At 40.9% G+C, this 19,959-nt stretch overlaps 1 protein-coding gene across 4 annotated transcripts; it reads right to left on the bottom strand.

The window, feature by feature from the left end:
- Positions 1–609: 609 nt before the first annotated feature.
- shc2 (SHC (Src homology 2 domain containing) transforming protein 2) lies at positions 610–19,102 on the bottom strand. 4 transcript variants are annotated; one of them, XM_083969755.1, is made up of 14 exons: positions 19,015–19,102; positions 15,484–15,744; positions 12,212–12,282; positions 9,828–9,888; positions 9,428–9,547; positions 8,907–8,960; positions 8,669–8,720; positions 8,266–8,392; positions 7,099–7,279; positions 6,138–6,231; positions 4,548–4,727; positions 3,081–3,421; positions 2,816–2,967; positions 610–2,481 (listed from the first exon to the last, which is right to left on the bottom strand). In XM_083969755.1, the coding sequence occupies exons 2-13, from the start codon at positions 15,664–15,666 to the stop codon at positions 2,839–2,841; spliced, it is 1,593 nt and encodes a 530-aa protein (XP_083825881.1). In that variant the 5' UTR covers positions 15,667–15,744; positions 19,015–19,102; the 3' UTR covers positions 610–2,481; positions 2,816–2,838. The 4 variants fall into 4 exon arrangements, with proteins under 4 accessions (XP_083825881.1, XP_083825880.1, XP_083825878.1 ...); XM_083969754.1 differs by lacking the exon at positions 19,015–19,102 and adding an exon at positions 17,954–18,995; XM_083969752.1 differs by lacking the exon at positions 19,015–19,102 and having other exon boundaries at positions 15,484–18,997.
- Positions 19,103–19,959: the final 857 nt, after the last annotated feature.

Below are 19,959 nucleotides of genomic sequence, written 5' to 3'. Positions count from 1 at the left end.
TCTCTTCACACCTGCAGTCCCAGTGCAGGTCAGAAGTGAACAAAGCAGATCCTGCACAGCGACCTGTGGGAACCTGTATCATAAAGATTTCGTTCAGAAGGCCAAATACAGCAGATCTGTGATCAGACGTAGCTGCATGCATACAATACAGTAATCTAAACAACAGCCTTAAGGACTAACTGATGACCAAGCAGTGAAAAAAACAGAGCTGTGGAGTGCCTTCATTACATGTCAGGGGTTTGTGGTGGCAGAAAGTTAATGTGGATGCAGAGTGTTTGTTTAGAAGATAGAATCGGGTACACTGATTGTGTGACAAGCTGAATGATTTTATATTACATTGATATAATAAAAAGAAAAACAAATGAAAGTGTTCTCCTGTTGTTCTCATTCTTTTTAATTCATTGCATGCGCAAATACTGTTGGTTGAGCACAAAATAGCTTTTGAAAGCCACAGCTTTCACACTGCGCCTCTCATCTATTATTGGATGAGGGAAATTTGAGGTCTCAATTTGGCTATGGCATGTGTGCATGGGAAGTGGGACAGCTGGGTTCACTATACAGCTGCTGCATTAGCTAGAAGATACAAAGATTCACAAACAAGATACCACACACATTTCTACCATTTATCTTTAATTAACTCTTCAATTAAATTTTTTGACAAAAAGCCAATAAGGTTAATCAAAGAAGGAAATATTCAAGAAATTCCTGAGAACGCAAAGGGGGAGAGATTGGAGAAAAACTGACAGACATTATTTGAACCTCACCATAAACCGTGTTGCTCATCTCATGTCTATGTGCATTCATGAGGATGTCGCTAAGAACAGCGGAGGATTTGATTAAAGATATGCTGCAAATGACAAAGATAAATGCAAAATAAGAAAAAAGAAAAGACCTGCCTCTTGTAACATTTAAAAGTACTAGATTGGCAAAAAATAGGGTAAAAGATTTGCTGTCAGCGTAGCCAAAGAACAGAAAAAAGATAAGCAAGTCATTGAGATGTACTACAGACACACATGGGATAAGGACAAGCAATAAACTGATGTATTTCCCTGAGCCGGGACAAATTAAGGATTTAATTTCAAGTCTAAATCCCCTGTCTTTAATATCACTGTTGAGCATCTATGGCTTGCTTCAAAGAAGACAAAACAAAAAGATTAATCCAGGGGAACGTTCTAGGGGGTACACATAAAGACGAAGACAATTAGGACCACAATTAGACAATATTAAACATTATTCACCCCAAAACAAGAGCAGCTTAGGTTACTGTTCACAAGTATAAGAGCTTAATCATCCTGAAGGTTGTTCAGTCATTCATTGGCATGGCAAGAAAACTAGTCTTTTGCATTAGGAGCATAAATGCACATTATATACACTCTCACACAAAGGCCTGTCTCTGTAGTTATTAAGGCACTGAAGTTGGAGGGGCTGGGGACGTACAGGCAAGGATATACTGAGTGTGTGTGTGTGTGTGTGTGTGTGTGTGTGTGTGTGTGTGAACAATGGGATGTAGTATTCATTTGACCTCAGAGTACAGTCTGACAAATGGTTTCCATAGGACTATACAACACATACAGTTTGTCGTTAACAAATTTTAGCAGCCCTTACAAACACAACGCAAATGACTGATATTTGTGGTAAATGTGTTAAAACAGTTTTCAACACAATGCATTTTATGTTCAGTTGGCTGTCTGCATTAAGATATCGTACGACTGCATGACTTTTTAAAAATTCAGATTTGTTGCTTTGATTATTATGGAAAAACAAAAGACAGAGGACTGTGTGGCTATTTTATAAATCCGGCACTGAATCATGTTCAGTGCATTTCCATTGTGCCATCTCAGAGTCAGCTACTGCAGCCCTGTGAACAATGTAACAACACTCTTTACAGTCCAATGAAACAGATATTTCTTCAGCTGTCTGTTGTAATTGCATTACTTTCATTTATTTCATTTACACTGAAATTACCTACTAAATATGGAACCTGATGTCTTTTGTGTTTTTTCCTTTTTTAAATATCTGCACCCAATAACCAGTGACAGTTATGTTCATGGTGAGTGGATCTTCACATGACAGTTTTGTTCTGTGGCTGGAAGCACATGACTATTACAGGCATTGTAGGACATTTCTTCGTTGTGCAACGAATCCTTATGTGACTTCCTGAAGTGGGGTCGTCCTCCAAACAGTCTAAATGGTTGACAGTTTTCCAGCTCAGGGTTGAGTCAAACTGTGGATTCTTGTTGGTTTGTTAGCTTAATAGCTGCATGCTGAGGAATTCACGACAGACGAGGGATAGTTTGGTGGATCCTGGTAGGACAACAAGCGGAGAAAGTACAAGGAGAAGTCAGGTGCCCTACTCTCCTTGGTAGAGTTCTTCATGGAAAGAACAAAGAGTCAAATCCTTTGTTCTAGATGAATATCCATCAGGAATAACTGTTTTCCAGTTTTTTAGTCCTGTAGCTGCATGGACACAGCAATTCTGCTCTGGTGTAAGGTGGAGAAAGATAGCATAACTTTAGGTACGGACTTAAGGTCAATGAAATCATAGTTAGGTGATGGAGATGAAACAGTCGCAGTCTGACAGGAAATTAGTTGTGCATTACCATCTGTCGGAACTAAATTGTAATTGATGCCCCACAATGTTAAGAACAACTACTATGTTGTCTTGAAAACATGCAGCTTTGATAAAAAAGCACATTCACTTCTTACCATTTAGAATACTGCTAGTTATCTTTCTGCGTTACCGATCTTATGCATTTCCAATCATAATCTTTATAAACAATTTTCATCATCCCTTGTTTTTGTCCTGTGTTCTTACCGTCCCATGCAGGGGAGGGTGGCTCACAGTTTCCTCCTGACCACCTGTTTAAGGTGGAGCTCACTCTCTGCTGCGACAATAGGCAGCTCGTTCTTCAGGTGATATGCGATAAGGTGGCTGATGCTCTCGAATAACATGTCTTTGGTTCGGACCTGCATGTGTAGAGAGGAAAGCCGGAGATATTTGGTATAAGTACACATGTAGACCACAAAGCTTATGATGGCACTTTTATAAAGCATATTTGCCATAATGCTACTAGACTTACCACTCCCTCAGGGTCCACTAGCAGTAAGTGTTTGGGCAGGCCACAGTGCATGCCTGTCAGCACATACTGTCCCAGGTTGGTAGTGCTCTCCCGGACCAGGAAATCTCCGTCTTGGACCAGAAGTTTCTCTGCATCTCGGCGGCTCATTCGACTGTGATACCAGTTCTCCCTGCGGAGCTGATCCTCATTTGGGGCCACAGGGGCTCGGCGGCGTGGAGGGCTGGGCCACTGGTCCTCCAGGATCCGGACACCAGCCTGAGCACCAGCAGCTGCGTGGGACATACTGGAACCAACAGCTCCACCACTGGCCTCGTGGAGCTTCAGGGCATCTTCAAAGGGCCCTACAAGAACAGTGATCTTGACTTGGTATGAATTATGAAAAGTGATGCTACCCCATGTCTCTCTCAGTATCTTTGATTATTGTATAATGTACTTTATTCATTCATTTATTTATTACTGTCATCATTAGGGGCCAGGCAGCATCAGCTGCCAGGACCCTATTGTTTTCCTCAATGTTCTTTCTTTCTTTCTTTCTTTCTTTCTTTCTTTCTTTCTTTCTTTCTTTCTTTCTTTCTTTCTTTCTTTCTTTCTTTCTTTCTTTCTTTCTTTCTTTCTTTCTTCTTCCGAGGAAATCCTACTTCCCATGTGAAAAACACTTCACAGAAATGTCTGACCCAATGCCAGATTTACTCAACTCCAAGGACATAAGTGTTTAAATTAAAAAACTTTGAAAATTCCTACCAAACCAACGGTACGTGCTACAGTTTTGAAACTTCACCAAAATGTCGCCCCAATACTGCTGAAACTTTTGTCGAATTAAACTCATTACAGGCTTTTCCGCCTTTAATGGACAAGACAGTTGAGAGAGAGAGACAGGAAATGGGAGGCGGGGGGGGGGGGGGGGGGGGGGGGTGTGTGACACGCAGGATAGGGCCGCTTGACGTGGGATTCGAACCAGGGCCACCTGCAGTAAGGACTATAGCCTCAACACATGGGGCGGGTGCTCTACCAACTGAGCTAAACACCGCCCCTCATTACAAATTATTAAGTAGGTAAAATTAGCTCAGTGAGTCAGGAGCTGGTTCGTGGAGAGGATGTGGGTTCAAGCCCCAGCAAGGGTGATAATGATGACACAGATCAACCATATATGCTACGGCTTTTTAACTTTCACTTTCAAATTGCCAAATTTTGTCTATTAAAAATTATTATTATTTTTTTTCCACTTTTCTATTCCTGTCACTGTGAGTTCATTTAATTTTTCCCCTGATTTGATGATGTGTCAGCTTATTACTGTAATTTTGTTATTGAAAAAAGAAAAAGGAAAAAATCAAATATTCATATATATATATATTTATATTTATATTTATATTTATATAGTATATACTGTATATTTACACCACACTTAACAAAGTGAGATTATCCTCGCTATGGCTGCCAGAACATGTCACTCTAAATCTCAGGACTTACTCATGTCAAAGAGATCTTTCTTAGGACTGTCGGGTGGCCTGCCTCCTCTGTGTCCACTCGGCCCCTGTGCCAGTGAATCCAGGTTTTCCAGACTCTGAGTGTTGACATACTGATGCTCCTCATAGTCTCTGCTGTTGGGTGGGTGCCCATCAGCACACAGGTAACCATCTGACGTCAGACCTGAGAGAGACAGACTCTGCGTTTAGTACATTTCTGACTTATGGTGAAACATGTAGAAGTGTGTGTGTGTGTGTATAGTAATATTCATGTGTGTGTGTGTGTGTGTGTGTGTAAAAATCATTTGTTTCTTGTTTTTTGGTCCACCTCTATTGGTAGACATCACAATCTATATCTATCTAATATTTCCACAGTAAATTAAGACAAGTTGCAAAATGTACTGACATTGACGTGTATCATTAATGTCATTATTTCTGACCAACTGTGTGTAGCAACTAATGAAAAGGCAGCTTTAGACGAGTGGACAGTGTACACCACGAAACACAACAATTCATAGTTTAAATCTATCTTGCCTCCTGAATTACATATTATTTCCCTTTCTCTCTTCCATTGGTTCCTGAGTGCTTCTTCACTAGACTGGCCCATAAAAAATATCTTTTCACAATATTATTATTTAGAGTAGACAATTAGAAATGAGTGCTTGAAATGTTTTTTTCTTTGTGTGTGTGTATATACATGTTGGTAATCATAAAAAAATGTAATATTACAGGCTGGCTAGCTAATAGGAATAGTTTCATTGTAATTATGGTTTTCAAAATCAACAGAAAAGGGTCGATACAAATAACTTGCAGCAAAGCACACATGCCTTTCAGTGTTTTAGTTTACTAAGACTTTCTCAGACAGTTCTAAAAGCACTACAGATATTCCTGGAAACAAATACTACATGTTTCCTGGAAAGAACACCATGCTCAATACAGTCCTCCACAGAGTTAATTAATCATATCACAAGATTAACTGTTGTTATAATTCAAGAGGAATTCAGAGAATCTTGAGGACACTCTGAGCTGTACTATCAAAGCTGACAGACAACCTGAACCACGGGTTAAAGCCTATAGGTCATCCTGATTAAAAGTTCCAACAATCAGGTGATTCTAAGAAGAGTCCAAACACTGGACCTGTGCCAGAGTCTAAGTCAATTTCATTCAGGCCAAAGGGCAGAGGGAAATGATCAGTGAGAGAGCTGAGGGACAGCCTCTATGTAGAGGGACAATTTAATTACAGGTCCATAAATATCTATGAACAATCCCTAAACTTATTCTCTATTAAGGGTCACTGGGTCACATCACCAAGTGAATAAAGAACACTGTCACCCCCAATCAGATTAAAATAAATCTTATATAGATTTGATTTGAATGAATTCCCTCCTTTAATCTTGTCTAATATTAGCTATAATAGGGTAATATTATATAATATGGCATTTTAAAAATAAAAGATTGCGATCAATGCCCTTTATAACAATCTGGTGTAAAAGAATAAAAGACAGTTGTCCATAAATAAAAGAATAAAAGCTTTTTTTTTTTTTTTTTTTTGCGTCTTGCTGTTATACCTGCTCCTGGCCACATGGTGTCTCACCTGAGCTGCTGCAAGTCTCAGTGTCCCAGTGAAGCTCATAACACAACTGACCAGGGGGATAAGATGTTTGCTCTCTCCTGGCTGGTGAGCTCATCTGCAAACACACATACACACATCCCAAGTACATTTATGTCTCTTTATGGACAACTGTCTCATCTTGTTGTCCCCACCTAATGTTGTTTTGAAGCACTCTATTTGAAACATTAGCTATAGCATGTCACCATGTTTTGAACAAGCAGCAGAGAGAGAGACATGACTTCTCTCACCCGGTGAGCAACACAGGAGCTGAGGCTCTAAATGTAATCATATCTGCCTTTAGCAATTATGGTGCAGGCATATCAGGAAGATGGTTATGGAATATATTTTCTTGCTCCTGCTACCTAACCCCTGGTAAAACAATGCAGGGAAGGAGAGGCAAAACACAATTGTCACAAAATTGTTAAGGAGATCTGTCTTTCATAGTTTGGAAAAAGACCAGATGTTGCTTTAAATACATCTGTAATAACATATCTGTAATAACATAAGATTGGGAATTTGCGAATTTGGGAATTTTGTGTTACCTACTGTATGATTCTTGGCTGCCCTCGTGGAAAAACTCAGACTTAGAATAGTGTGGACTAAATAAGATACGCCTTGAAAATTGATATTCATATTATTGATATTGATATTCTTGTTATTGCCCTTTACTCATCTTAAAATCTTACAGTACTTTACTGTTTTGTGTATCACTGACAAAAGTAGTGTGTATTACAATATTATATGTTATGTAATGAGAGAATGATAATAAATTAATAAAAATCCAATAAAAGTTGGTGGCATGTATAATATTTTACCTGGAAATGTAGTGTAGTGGAAGAATTAAGAAGTACCTTAAACTGTGTAGTTCATGATAATCCACCACTGCTGTATTGCACAGTTACGGCTACCATACCAGAATCCAGAACCTGATCCATCCACTCACCTGTGCTGCTGTCTTGCTCTGTGGCTGGGTGTGGATGTGACCCAGGAGGGCTGCACTGGGCCTGAGCCTGGAATCCACGATACCCCCAACAGGTGGCTCCTTCCCTGGGATACTGTTGTAGTAGTCATGCTCAGAGAAGTCCTCATCCTCCCCCCACAGTGGCTCCTCTGGCCTGACAGACCTGAAGAGAAACATACCCGGAAGTGAAAGTAAGTATGTAACATATGTCATGTTTTCTATTACACTATACATGGGCATAATAACAGTATTATTAGTACTAAACTACTACAATAACGATGTTGACCTATTGTTTTACTTCTGTGTTACTTCTTGATGTTAATAAGTAAAGACAACAATAAGGAAATCCGGCTTCTCATATCAACCAGCTCAGATCAGATGACATCTCCACATCCGAAAGTAATCCATATAAATCAGCTAGAGTTTTATATAGATCACTAGAGATGCTGCTGATGTTCACATGAGACCAGAACAGAAAGAGCGACAGTGGCATCACTGCAACACCTGAGGTTTGGTCACAGGGTGAGAAGATCTGTGAGGATCAATATGAAAAGATGGATTTTTGAGGTAACACAAGAACAAACTATCGTGTCTCTCTGAAATAAATCGCAAAGGAATCCAAGAGTTCTACAGTAGATCAGGTTATTGTGCTGAAAATTGCAACTAAGATTTCTTTATGCAGGATGTTACTGTTTTTTACTTTCTTTATATTATATTACAGTCAATACTGGGCTTGTATAGTAAAATGTTAAATGTTATATAAATATTATATATTTATATACTTGTGTTTACTTGTGGAAGTTTTTCCAGATGTTTCTTAGCAACTTGGCTCTAGTTACTGTAAATAGGCGAGATACCCATTTACTGCTTTTAGGGGGTTAGAGCCACATCACATAGCTGGGAGGGCAGGGTACATCCTCAATAAGTCACAAGTCCATCACAGCACTGACATATAGAGACAAACATCCTCACACACTCACATTCAAACCTACAGGCAATTTAGAGTTGTCAATCAGCCCAGTGTGTGTGACTTTGGACTGTGAGAGCCTTTGATAGCATGTCACAACTCCGTAGACCAACACCGATTTGAAAGAGCTGAGAGTTTTATTTTTTTCTAAAAGGTTATGACTGGCAGGAGGACTGTGTTACCTCTCCACAGATGCCATAGTTTTGGGAGGACTGTGTAGATACTGTTTGAACTGCAGCTCGAAGGCCTGGCCAATGGTGCTGATGACACTCTGGGCCAAACCATCAGCGCACTCCAGGATATGACAGGCTGAAAAAAAGAGAAGAATTTTTTTTCCCCAGTTGCCACATACAGGGAGAAAAGCATGACTTCAGATTAATGCCACCATGTTAACCCTTTGTACGTAGATATAGCCTTTTTTTTTAAATATCTAAATGGGGATGTTATCTTGCTCAAAATTATTATCAATTTATAATAAAACAAGAACTGCAGTTACAGTACGGTAAGGTCTGCTCTCATATCCAGAATGACTTAATGGATTAACTATTTTGTTTCTGAGTGAAAAAGAAGTTTTTCAGGACACACCTCTTTGATTCACTGGGTCTTTGGCCACATACGCCACATAATCAGGCGTATCCTGCAACAAACAAGAGGGAAAATTAAATCAGTCCTGATTAATTAGAAGCCTTCATTGATTCTTGGATCATGAGATTGGAAAACAGCAAAATACAAGCCAGTGAGATACAGTACGTGCTGTCTGCCAATCTGTCCATTGCAGTAACAACATCATGAAGGAGAGCTGGGAGTAAAATGCTGCACTCACTGTGTCTCCCCCAGAGGCAAATGAGATGGACTGCATGGGATGATGCGCTATCACCTGAAAGAGACAAGTAGATAAATCAGAGGCAAAGGCTTGCCAACCAATTTTTTTTCTTTCTTCTTTTTTTTAAATTGATTTATGTGGATATATATAACAACATAAATGGACAAGGAGACACGAGAGGCCAAAATCTAATGATGTTAAGGTCAAGGGTTTGACAAAGTGAAGCAGATGGCAACTAACGAAACATTTGTCATGATTTGATGAATTCTATATTTACCTCAACATTTTACTCTCAAGTGCAAATTACTTACTTCATTTGCTCATGAATCTCAGGCATTGACTAAATACGAAATACTTTGTATTCCTTCAATTTTTCATAAGGATATCCTTGTGAAAAATCGAAGGAATACAAAGGTTAAAGTAGTTTAAGGTCACAGAGGATCCTTACTAACAGAATATCAGATGTGGATATGTAAGGAAATAAAAGTGAATATATTTGTTGTGTTATTGTATCCTCTAACCTGTCGTGTGGTAGGGATGAGTAGACCAAGTCCGTCAATTGAAATATTGACTGCGATACTCATGCCTGCAAATCGCAGGTTACTCTTCCCCATAATGGACTGGAGAGCTTTGTTCGGGGCCTGCATTGGAAAGGAATGGATACAGTGAAAATCATCATCACACATTTTAAACAGTGGTTACAAGTTTGTTTTGTCATATTCAGTGATTCAGAAAGCATCACACAACCTGTCATGTGAACCAGAGTGACTGTCACATACACTCTCCCCTGCATGGCAAACACCACACATGTAGTAGCTCTGCAGCAGCTACATTTTAAGTATAAGCAAGAATACTGTAGCGGCAAATCTTTGCAAACAGCAAATAAGGCATGCACAGTAGGATTAAACGTTTTCTATTAACCTTCTTCCTCCAAGGCCCCTTTCCTCCTGGCACAGCTTCACAGAGCCTGTTGATGGCTTCCCTAATTAACGAAATGAAGAAAGGTCAAAAGTCAAAACACGATGGGAAACGCTGGCTACCATTCAGACATGTTTATGATCTCCACATCATGTAGATTTATGATGCATGTTGTGCACCCAAATACAGTATGGATGCTGGATTGTTCTATGAGTATTGATTCTATGAAACATTTTAAATGTTCAGCTCGTGTTCAGGGCTGCACAGATTTGCTGCGTCACGATGTTGGTAAAACCCTGAGGTTAAACATGAACAGAAGCTTTGTGTTCCCTCCCTTGAGGCTAAAGTCATAGGTCACAGACCCGTCACAGTTCAAGGGTCAAAAAAAGGTTTCAAGTAGGGCTGCTCACAATTCACTAGACTACCTTTTACCGTTGATTTATAAGGATCTTAGAAAAACAACAATCAGCATCAGTGAATGATAATCAAACTCATAAACCCTCTTATTTAGAGAAGAATCAGTATAATCTGAATAAAGTGGGTGTGTATTGTTTTTCGTTACAGTATCTTTATTCTCATTTATTTTCCACAGTGCAATTCTTTTTGCAGATTTATAACAACTTTGCAGTGAGGCTGCTGTAACTCCTGGGAACGGCCGTCTAATGGGCATTTAAAGCTTCTGTCCCTTGTGGGCGGGAGTGAGCCATAATGTGGATTAGAGGCTGGAGCGCACACACTCTCTCTGCCAGGGGACAGCGGGGACAGCAGTCAAGAAGTCAGCTGCCCCTATCAAGTGGCTCGTAAATATTTAAAAAGCAGCGTCCCGGGCCCCATCTCGAGTAAAGGTCTTCTCAGGGATTTTTGACAAACACCACAATGTTCGAATGACTCATGCTGATGAGAGGGCAGAGGGGGGAGGAGAAGGAGGAGGAGGGAGAGAGAGAGAGGGAGAGATGGGCTGATGTTGTTGTTGTTTTTGTCTGCAGCCTCGGTATCTTCCCTGCAATAAAATGCCAAGGATCATTATCACTGGTGTTGCTGTTAACACCATGACACACAATGTGCTTTTGGGAGAATGCACCCTTTTCACATCCTGGAGCTGAAGTGCGTTGTTTAAAGTCTGACAACCACTGAATGATTTGCACTAGTTTTCCAGGACACAGTTAAGTTATGTACGATCAGCTCTTGTTGGAAAATACAGACTCTGACTTTCAAATGCTCAGTTGAATCTGAAGTAACAATAAGTTCCCTACACTTCATAGACTAAAAAGCATTAAGGACATAACCATAACATGTTACCCAAGAAATCAGAGACACAACAAGCCACTGGAGAATTTGGATTTCCATTTTAAAGCAAATACGAGTCACTAACAAAGGTCATAGAGCACTTGACTGAAGGTAAACCAAAAAGTCAACAACCACAAGGACACAAACACGGAACAGATTCATTATCAATGCATGAAAACAATCATGATTAAAATGATGTCATGCAGTTTAGTCACACAACAACAACAAAACCTGACGCACACAGCTTGTGCTTCCTACGGTCCCTCCCTTTCGCTAATGTTTTGTTTTGAACAGCCGCCTCCCTTTCCTCAAGAAGTTACAGCCGCAGACATTATCCAGCAGGGTGCGTTCATGGGGACCACTGCAGCTTTCCACAGTCATTAGCGAACATCATCAATAATAGATCTCTCTCTCTCTCTCTCTCTCTCTCTTTCTCTCTCTCTCCCTATCACTCCATCTCTGCCACCTCCTCCCCCCTGCACTTAAGCCTTGGAAGCATGGTGGGCTCCGATTACTACCGATCAATGGTGGAGGAGAGAGAGGAGGGTGGTTGAGGATTGCAAAAAGCTGTTTTTATAAAAATAACATCACGTGTTGGGTATAAAAACACAAAGACACAGACATATTATTAAGACCCTGAGGTATAGTTTTATACATACGTATATAAGTATATATGCACAGTAGTTGTGTTTCTCTTTTAACAGGGACACACAACACTGCAATGCTGCTATCATGGAGAATCTTATATGACTTTAGTTGGTGTTGGTTTTCTTAAATTTTGCATTGGTGTTAGATATGGTACAACAACCTGCTTTTGTCACTTAAAAAATGAAGTTCAACATTACCAAAAAGTAACAGTTTAATATCAAAGCTGGAAGTGAGACTTTTTATTTTACTTGTTACAGCAACAGCCTCGTACTTAAGAATCATTCAAGTCAAAGTGACAAATTAAAAGAGGCACTCAATCTGTAAGTGCCCAGCATTGACAGACCGCTGACAGCAATTTGATAGCATAGTGGCTGGTGCTTTGGTTAATCCTATACATCTTGGATCAAATTCTCCTGAGTCATCACCACCAGTATAGGCGGTTACCAGCTTACCTCGTCACCTGAGTTCGTGTGTTGAAGTCCAGTGAGCGCATTGACTTCAATACTTCAATGCAGCCCATATACTGCAAAGAAAAATAACAAGTGTTAGAAATAAAAAATAGTTACAATGAGTTTTCAGATATGTCTGCAAATGGATCTTGTTCTGGATTGAATGCATAATTCTGTTTCCAGTGTCCACCACAAAACCTTTTAAACCTGTTTTTCAGAAGTAATGCAAATCTTCTGTTGGCAAACATGACAACAACATAATAATCTGGCTCTAACCAACATTAAAGGCCATTAAAGTGTGATGCAGTGAGTAGCAGCCAGCTGAGCTGCTTCCTAATGGCAGCCAGGTTGAGGTGCTAATGGCACCTTGACTAGATTAGCAGCACTAAGAGCTCCAAATCATGGACAAGCTGTAGCTCCTTGGGTCCTCTGGGGGATGCTAAGGGTGTGAGTGTGTACTGCAAACAATCATTGCACATTAGGGATGCTTTGCAGATCTTTGAGATGGGTGTATAAATGGTCAGATTTAATGGTGTGGGAAATCTGTAAGTTAACATTTATGTTTGTAAAATGGTTTAATTGCAATCAGTAAATGTAAATCTTTATACATTAATGCAAAAATGTCTATCGTGGCATGTCTACTGTCAGTTGTTTATACCTATGTATCAATGATAAATACATAAAAAATATCATACAAAATGTGTAATTATAGCTTAACATAATGCATAGCCTAATAACTAGTGCTACGTACAACTCACATACTGTCCACCATACAGTGTGTTGGCTCAATCAGTGTTGTGTTTACTGTATTTTCCTGGGTTATTACTGAGCAGACAGACCACATGACAGACACACAAACAAACACACACACACAGACCAGAGAGAGAGAGAGAGAGAGAGAGAGAGCAACCTTTGAGCCTGAGAGCTTAATGAGCTTTCTAACCAGATTTGGAGACAGGGGATGTCTTCCATCAAGAAAATTGTCTCTCTCTTTTTTCTTTCCCGCTCTCTGCCAATGCCTTCATTGTCACTCACCCATCTGCTGATGCAATGCATCCCCTCCTCCATCTCGCTATCTGCACTTTTATCCTTTTTGGACTATCCAAACTCTGGCTTTCCAAGAAGCATGCATAATAAATCTAATAACACTGGCATCTCAAACTCTCTCAAACCTTCTTGCATCATGCCTGCCTACTTTGTGATAAATTAGCATCAGTTCATACAGTACGTTTGCTAGTGTAGAGTATGTCCCGGTCTAATTTCATTTTTAAATACCTTCCATTCAACCATGAAGCCAAAGCCAAAATAAGAAACATATAATATGTAACATTATAGTACAATAATACAACAATAGTACAATGAGCAGAGAGTGGGCAGGTAAACACATATACTGTATGTACGTATTTAAACTTCAGTACAAATCCTGTTTTGGCACCTGCATCCGTAGTGAAAATCATGTTACAGATTACAGATATTTATAATTTGATGTGGAAATAAAGTGCACCAGGTTGTAAGGGAGCTGAATAAAAGGACAGCAGTCTGGTTTTAATATAGCTCTTTGGCAGCTGCAGTTCTTTGTTTGATGGTTGCTGCAGTGTCCTGGCTGTCAGAGATGGCAGATGCCGGCCAGGCACAGAGCCTGACATGACCGTGAGGACAGAGACAAAGTGTAAAGAGGAAACCAATACTAAGAATCATATTTGTGTCTTTCCCAGCAGTGTGTGTGTGTGTGTGGATGTGGATGTGGATGTGGATGTGGATGTGGATGTGGATGTGGATGTGGATGAGTGCGAGTATGTGAAAGAGTGAGAGAGAGCGAGAGGACAGAAATAGAGGGAGAGAGAGAACTGGCGCTATGGTAGCTATGCTGATTAAAAATGGCACAGCACAGCAGAAATCTACTGTCACTTTGACACTAATATATGCAGCAACTACTCCTCCCTGCATAGACTTACCACTGGATTGCACATATAGCACCACTGTGGTTGTGGTGAAAATGCTTCTCAACATTAGCCACCTAAAACAACTGCAGTGCACATTCAGGGATGACAACAACAAGCTGTTGAAAGATTAGTCTGATAATTAACTGACGTATCAATCACCTATGAGCGGAGCACTTGTTATGAATCGAGGAAAGCTCTGTGTGGTGATGAGAGCTCATACACGCTCATCATTGGACCCCTCCCAAACCGAACTGACCGTCCTCTTCCACATCACATGATGCAGATGACTGTGATTAAATGTAATTGAATATAGGAATGAATGGTGCCTGTATAATGCCATTAGAAAGCGTGCTCGGGCCCCAGACTGCGCTAATCAAGAGCATGTCATTAGTTTGGGTGGGTGGGGGTGGGAGAGAGTTGGAGGTGGGGGTGGGCGGAGAGGAACTGGAGTGAGGGGGATCGCTGAGGGGAGATTATTGACATTGACGTCAAGCAGTCTGCTTGGGATGGTAACCCCTTTGTAAACACAAATCACAAGCACACACACATGAAGATGTCTCCTAATAACACAGCGTTATCTATTTGGGTTGGGATAAACTAACTCACCATTCATTTCTTTATGTAGACCGATCTTATTCAAAACACAGAGAGTTAGTGTAATATATACAAGCTTTACTCAAACTGACTGTAATCATGCCAACTATGCAGGGTTGACTCTGCTGAGAGGTTGTAAATCAAATTTTAGGATAATATCTCATTCATTGCACACACGAAATGAATGTAAACAATCACAAAGCCACACAAAGAGCACCACTCCCACAAGCTTAAGGTGGGAGCTTACCAGCAGACACAGGTTACATGTACTAAACAGATGGATATTGTTTGAGGTAGTGTTTGCTGTATACAACCTATGGCAAACAGTGCAGCGGACACATAACGCATAATTTGTGGTTTATCTTTTTTCCCCCACTGTGCTGCCTGTGTATTATCTTCCTGACGCAGTCTCCTACCAGCCACACCGGGCTATCTATCTGGATTAAATTATGTATTCCCCAGCCCTTGCCACATGAGCTGCATAACAAACTGCCTGGCACTGTGGTGTCCTTTTGTTTCCCTCCCAAACATAGAAACCTAAATGAGGGTCATCAATATCTGGCATTCACTGGTGCCTGTGAGAAGGCACTTGTTTATAAAATGATGATAAAAGTTCTTCAGTTTCTTTCTTTTAAATAGCTACAAAACAACACAATTCTGAATGAAGTGGATGCTTAAATTCCTTTGCAATTGAAATATAACATACATTTGAAAAATAAAAGCTGGCCACTGACTCACCCTAACAATGTAAGAGGCTCCTGGTCCTGCTATCTTCTTGTCAGGGTGCAGCCAGCCCTGGGAGGGTTTGTGGATGAAGCTGCCCTTCTGGTTGAAGTCTTCTCCTCCCAGCCACATGCCCTCCACCCTTGTCCTGCGGTTCAGTCCTGACCTGGAGCTGCTGGAAACACCAGGGCTCGCCATGACCTCTGCGGCCCCAAATCCGTGCCCCCCTGGACTAGAAGAGTTTGCTGCTGAGACCGCTCTCTGCCCCCGGATGGCCTGTAGGGAACAGGGGGTGACACACACAGGGTCACAGGAGTTGAGCACTGCTGCAAGACTGGCCACTGGGCCACTGGCTGAGGTCCCACTGGGCCTGTGTGACGTTGAAGACGGCGACCCAGAGGCCTGGGAAGGAGCTGCTGCTGCCTTGCCCGAGTCCTTGCTGGAGCTGGAGCTGGAGCTGGAGTTGGACGGGCTCCGGCTGAGCAGGGAGTTGGAGAACTTCCACTGGGGCATCTTAGGGATGAGCATGCAGAAGGTCGTGGTGGCATCCTGTTCCCCATCCAGGCAAGGGGAGTCAGCCAGGGCTGCAGCCCCGGCAGAGGAGGAGGTCCTGGTACTGGGATCCAGAGGAGGCAGGGGAGGCAGAGGAAGACTCGGGGTGGAGGAAGGGACTACCGGCGTGGCCACAACTTTGCCGCTCATGGCTAAGCTCTGCATCAGGTCGTCGGAGGAGGTCACAGACTCGTTGCGAAAGCGGCCATACTTTGGCTTAAGGAGCATGCCCGGAGGAGCCGCCTGAAGCAGGACCTGAGAGGGGGGATAACTGCCACAGGATGAAGGGGGGAAAGGGGAAAAGGGGAAGGGGAGGGTAGGGGGGAGGTGTGATGGAAGAAGGAGGGAAAACTAGATGCAAAATCTTCCAGGCGGGGTCCTATATCCTTGTAAAGGCAACTGAACGCTGTCTGGTCCTCTCCCATTCACGCGCACACACTGTCCCACTCGCATGCCGCTCTCCTCTCTATCTGAGCTGGCCTGCCTCCTTTCACTGCCTTAGGCAAGCTCGCTCTTACGCTCCCAGTCTCTCTCTCTCTCTCTCTTTGGATGATGTCATTTGGTCTATTAGCCCTGCCCTGCCCAGCTGCTCTCAGACTCTATTAGCTAAAACACATCTGCCTGAACCACCCTGCTCTCAGACACACACACATTCACACACTGCAGAGCACCTATTTTTGTGCACAAGGGACATTCAGTAAATTATTAATGTCTATAGTATCACTTTGAAAATTGTGTACGTTAAACTGTAATTTCTCAGACTGACACAGCTGTATAGACTGAGTCATATCTAAGGTTACATTGTGTTTGACTGACTTTTCAATCAAAGCAATAAACATTATACACATGAATATTTTGGTTCTATAGTAATGTGCACAAAAATTAACACTATATACTACAGCAGTACACTCAGATGGCTACAGTATATTAAAAAAAATAAATGTTGGCTATATTAAAAAAAATAAATGTTAATTAATGTTTATTCAGAATAAATACAGGGATGAATGCCATCCACTTAGTTTAAGTGTGAGTCAGTGGGTTTGGAATTCCATTTGTCATAGCAACACACACATTTTTTTAAACAAAAGACACAGTGCAGCCACACTCATAAGGGACTACATGTCTGAAAACATCCACCCTGTCCCATCTGTCTGAATCCTCTTCCCAACTTCCCTCCCACCAGCGCCTCCAGAGAGCAATCAGCCATCTCAGCACGATCCTTTTAGCCCCTCGACACGACAGCACCCTCCTTCATGCCTTTTTCCTCTGTCCCAATCAAATAATTTTTGCTCCTTTTTTCTATTTCTCTCACAAATGTATTTCCCCATCTCGCACAAAGGCAACATAAGGTATGCATCAGTGGTCAAGGTTCTGAGTGTGAAGCACAAAGCGGGTTAAGCGGGGATTTGCACTGCACAGTTTTTTTTCCTCCATTTTGCAGTGGTCAAATCGTGCACACAGCCAGGTAAGAGTGAGCAGAAGGTATTAAAAAAGGACACCAATGTTAGAGAATGATCCATGAGGACAACAAAGGTTACTCCGTTTGTTGGGGAAATAAATAAACAGAAACTGATATTAAATGTAATAAGGACACAAGAGAAAACAATGTCTGCAGTGATTGTGACATAACTCAATAGACAGGGTGATCTGTTACTCGCAAAGGAGGGGGTAATGTACTGACTAAATAATGCCACCTACACAGACAAGGAAAGGCTCATTATGTTCCTGTCAATAGCTTAAATTCAATCAAGCAAGTCATTACTATTTGTTTAGGCCCATAACCAGTCTGGACAGCAGTGTCTTGTTTTCTGTCCAACAAAATGTGGCTCAAGAACATCTCGCTTGAACAATATGATTCAGAACAGTATTGAACAGAACAAAACCAAATTCTACTGTAATGTTTTCAAAAATATATTAGAGACACGATGCTCACCTGTATGTCAGGGTCTGAAGAGTAAATGGATGAAAATGAGATCCAGCCCAATAAATGTCCAATGACTTCTTTCAGGGATAAACTGTGTATGACTTTACTAATAAAAAAAAACTGCAGTTATTGTTAAAAATGACAATTCAATTTCACTAGTCAGGAAACTCCAATACAGCTAAAAAAAACTCACTCACATAAACCACACTCAGAAACACTATGACACTACCACTGCCATCCCACCTTCGTCCAGGCAGCCAGTCCCTTCTTGTTTGTTTACTACAGATTATAAGAAGTTACTGATATACCAGATGCAATCGATACATGTTGACAAATGTAACTGGCCTTCCTCATTGCCCCCTTTTTTATGAGTAACAGCGGTTATTCGACTGCACTTGATGTTACACACTGCAGTTTCTCTCTGTGTGTTAAGTTAACCTGTTTAGCCCATGATTTAGTAGGCTACTTTGCATATACAAGTGGAACAAATCACACTGCGAATACACCACAACTCATTAGCAGCTGTTACCCAGACAACAGTGATTACAACTTAGAGCAACAACACAGGTCACTTGCAGCCATAGACTGTAAAAATATGCAGCGCATAAACCTCAACCTAAAGAGTCTGGTTAAAATATAAAAAGGGTTTGTACTTAGAAATCATTGACAGAGAAAAGTAAATCTATATGTGTAAGGTTTAGAGAAAATAAGCAATGACTAGTGCGTTTTTCACTGAATGTTATGTCACAACAATAATGATGACATTTTTAGAAAACCTAGGTCAAAAATGTTTCCAATAAGAGAGGTCTAATTCTAGGTTATCTAGATTATGGTCTAATAAAATGTAAAATAAGGAAACAAATCCCTCTCCCGTCTCTGAATAAAAGATCCATAAAATCAAAATCCTTAAGATTAAAATTGCATTACAAAATTTTATCACAAAGCGTAACTGAGAGGTTCTAATATTTCTTTGCTTCATATCAGCCATAATTAATGACAAAAATGTGATTTTAAGACACTCCAACAAGAAATTATCACTATGTTATCAAAGAAGGTTTTTAATTACTTACATAATCTTCTGAAGACAGAATCCTCACAACAAGGACGAGCCAGGCTCTACTGAAGTTTTGAAGAACATCACCGGGGAAGATAAGGCATCAGCTGATGTCTGTGCCTCTGACACTTCAGGCTGTCATTGCAAAAGATTACAAAAGAGAAGTTTGATTTCATGTGTATGAGTCCATTCATTTTTGAACTCCTTAACTTTAGACACCACATATTAATGCCCCACAATATGGAAGTTTTTCTGTGCCACAGAGCTCCATCTGCAAACCTACAAATCAAAGATGAGACTTAACCCTTCAATGTAGCCTATCTATCCATTATCTTATTTGAAATTGAATATGTGGACATAAACAAACAAAAATGTAACTGTCCACATACTTGAAGTCAGGACTGTAGTTTAGATACTCAGATCTTTTTATTTATTTCTACATGCAACACTACAACTCAATTGTGTCAAATGTCTAAGGACATAGGCTGACAATTAAATGTGGCAACAATTTCTCATGTACTGTAGCCTATGCCACAATAATTTCACAAACATAACACCGCAATAAGTGCAATATTAAACTGACACCTTTCTCAGAGTTACCTGGTTCATGCTTGGTAACAGAGCACACACTTTCACTAGACACGAGAGCCATCAGTCGCTCTGCTGCTAAACACTAAACACCACGTGCTCATCCCCAACGTCGAGGGCGGCCAGAGTTGCAGCGTAGCAGAGAGTATAAATAGATGAAGACCACTCACTCAGCCTCTCTTCGCTGTCGAAAAACTTCTTGCAAAGACCAGAAACCTTTTTCAAATACATTAAATATCTTCCGTCCGAACACCTAGAACTCAATTTGCACAGAATCTAAACTTGAGATGACACGTGAAATGTAAGTTAAAAGGAATACTGTTTCCTCGTTGTACTTCTGCAACAGAGTAATGTATCTCCGTCTTGGGGAGTG

The sequence above is a fragment of the Trachurus trachurus genome (assembly GCF_905171665.1).
Source record: "Trachurus trachurus genome assembly, chromosome: 4".
In the NCBI taxonomy this organism is placed as follows: Eukaryota; Metazoa; Chordata; class Actinopteri; order Carangiformes; family Carangidae; genus Trachurus; species Trachurus trachurus.
Note: the sequence above shows the minus strand (reverse complement) of the source record. Positions and strands in the feature narration are given on the sequence as shown.

Excerpts from the sequence above, each read along its gene's own strand:
- shc2 (XM_083969752.1), bottom strand. The coding sequence starts at position 16,248 with ATGCTCCTTAAGCCAAAGTATGGCCGCTTTCGCAACGAGTCTGTGACC. Across the intron at positions 8,961-9,427 it reads TCATCCCTACCACACGACAG|GTGATAGCGCATCATCCCAT; the intron begins GTTAGAGGATAC and ends TGTCTCTTTCAG. Across the intron at positions 3,422-4,547 it reads GAAAGATCTCTTTGACATGA|GGCCCTTTGAAGATGCCCTG; the intron begins GTAAGTCCTGAG and ends CTGTTCTTGTAG.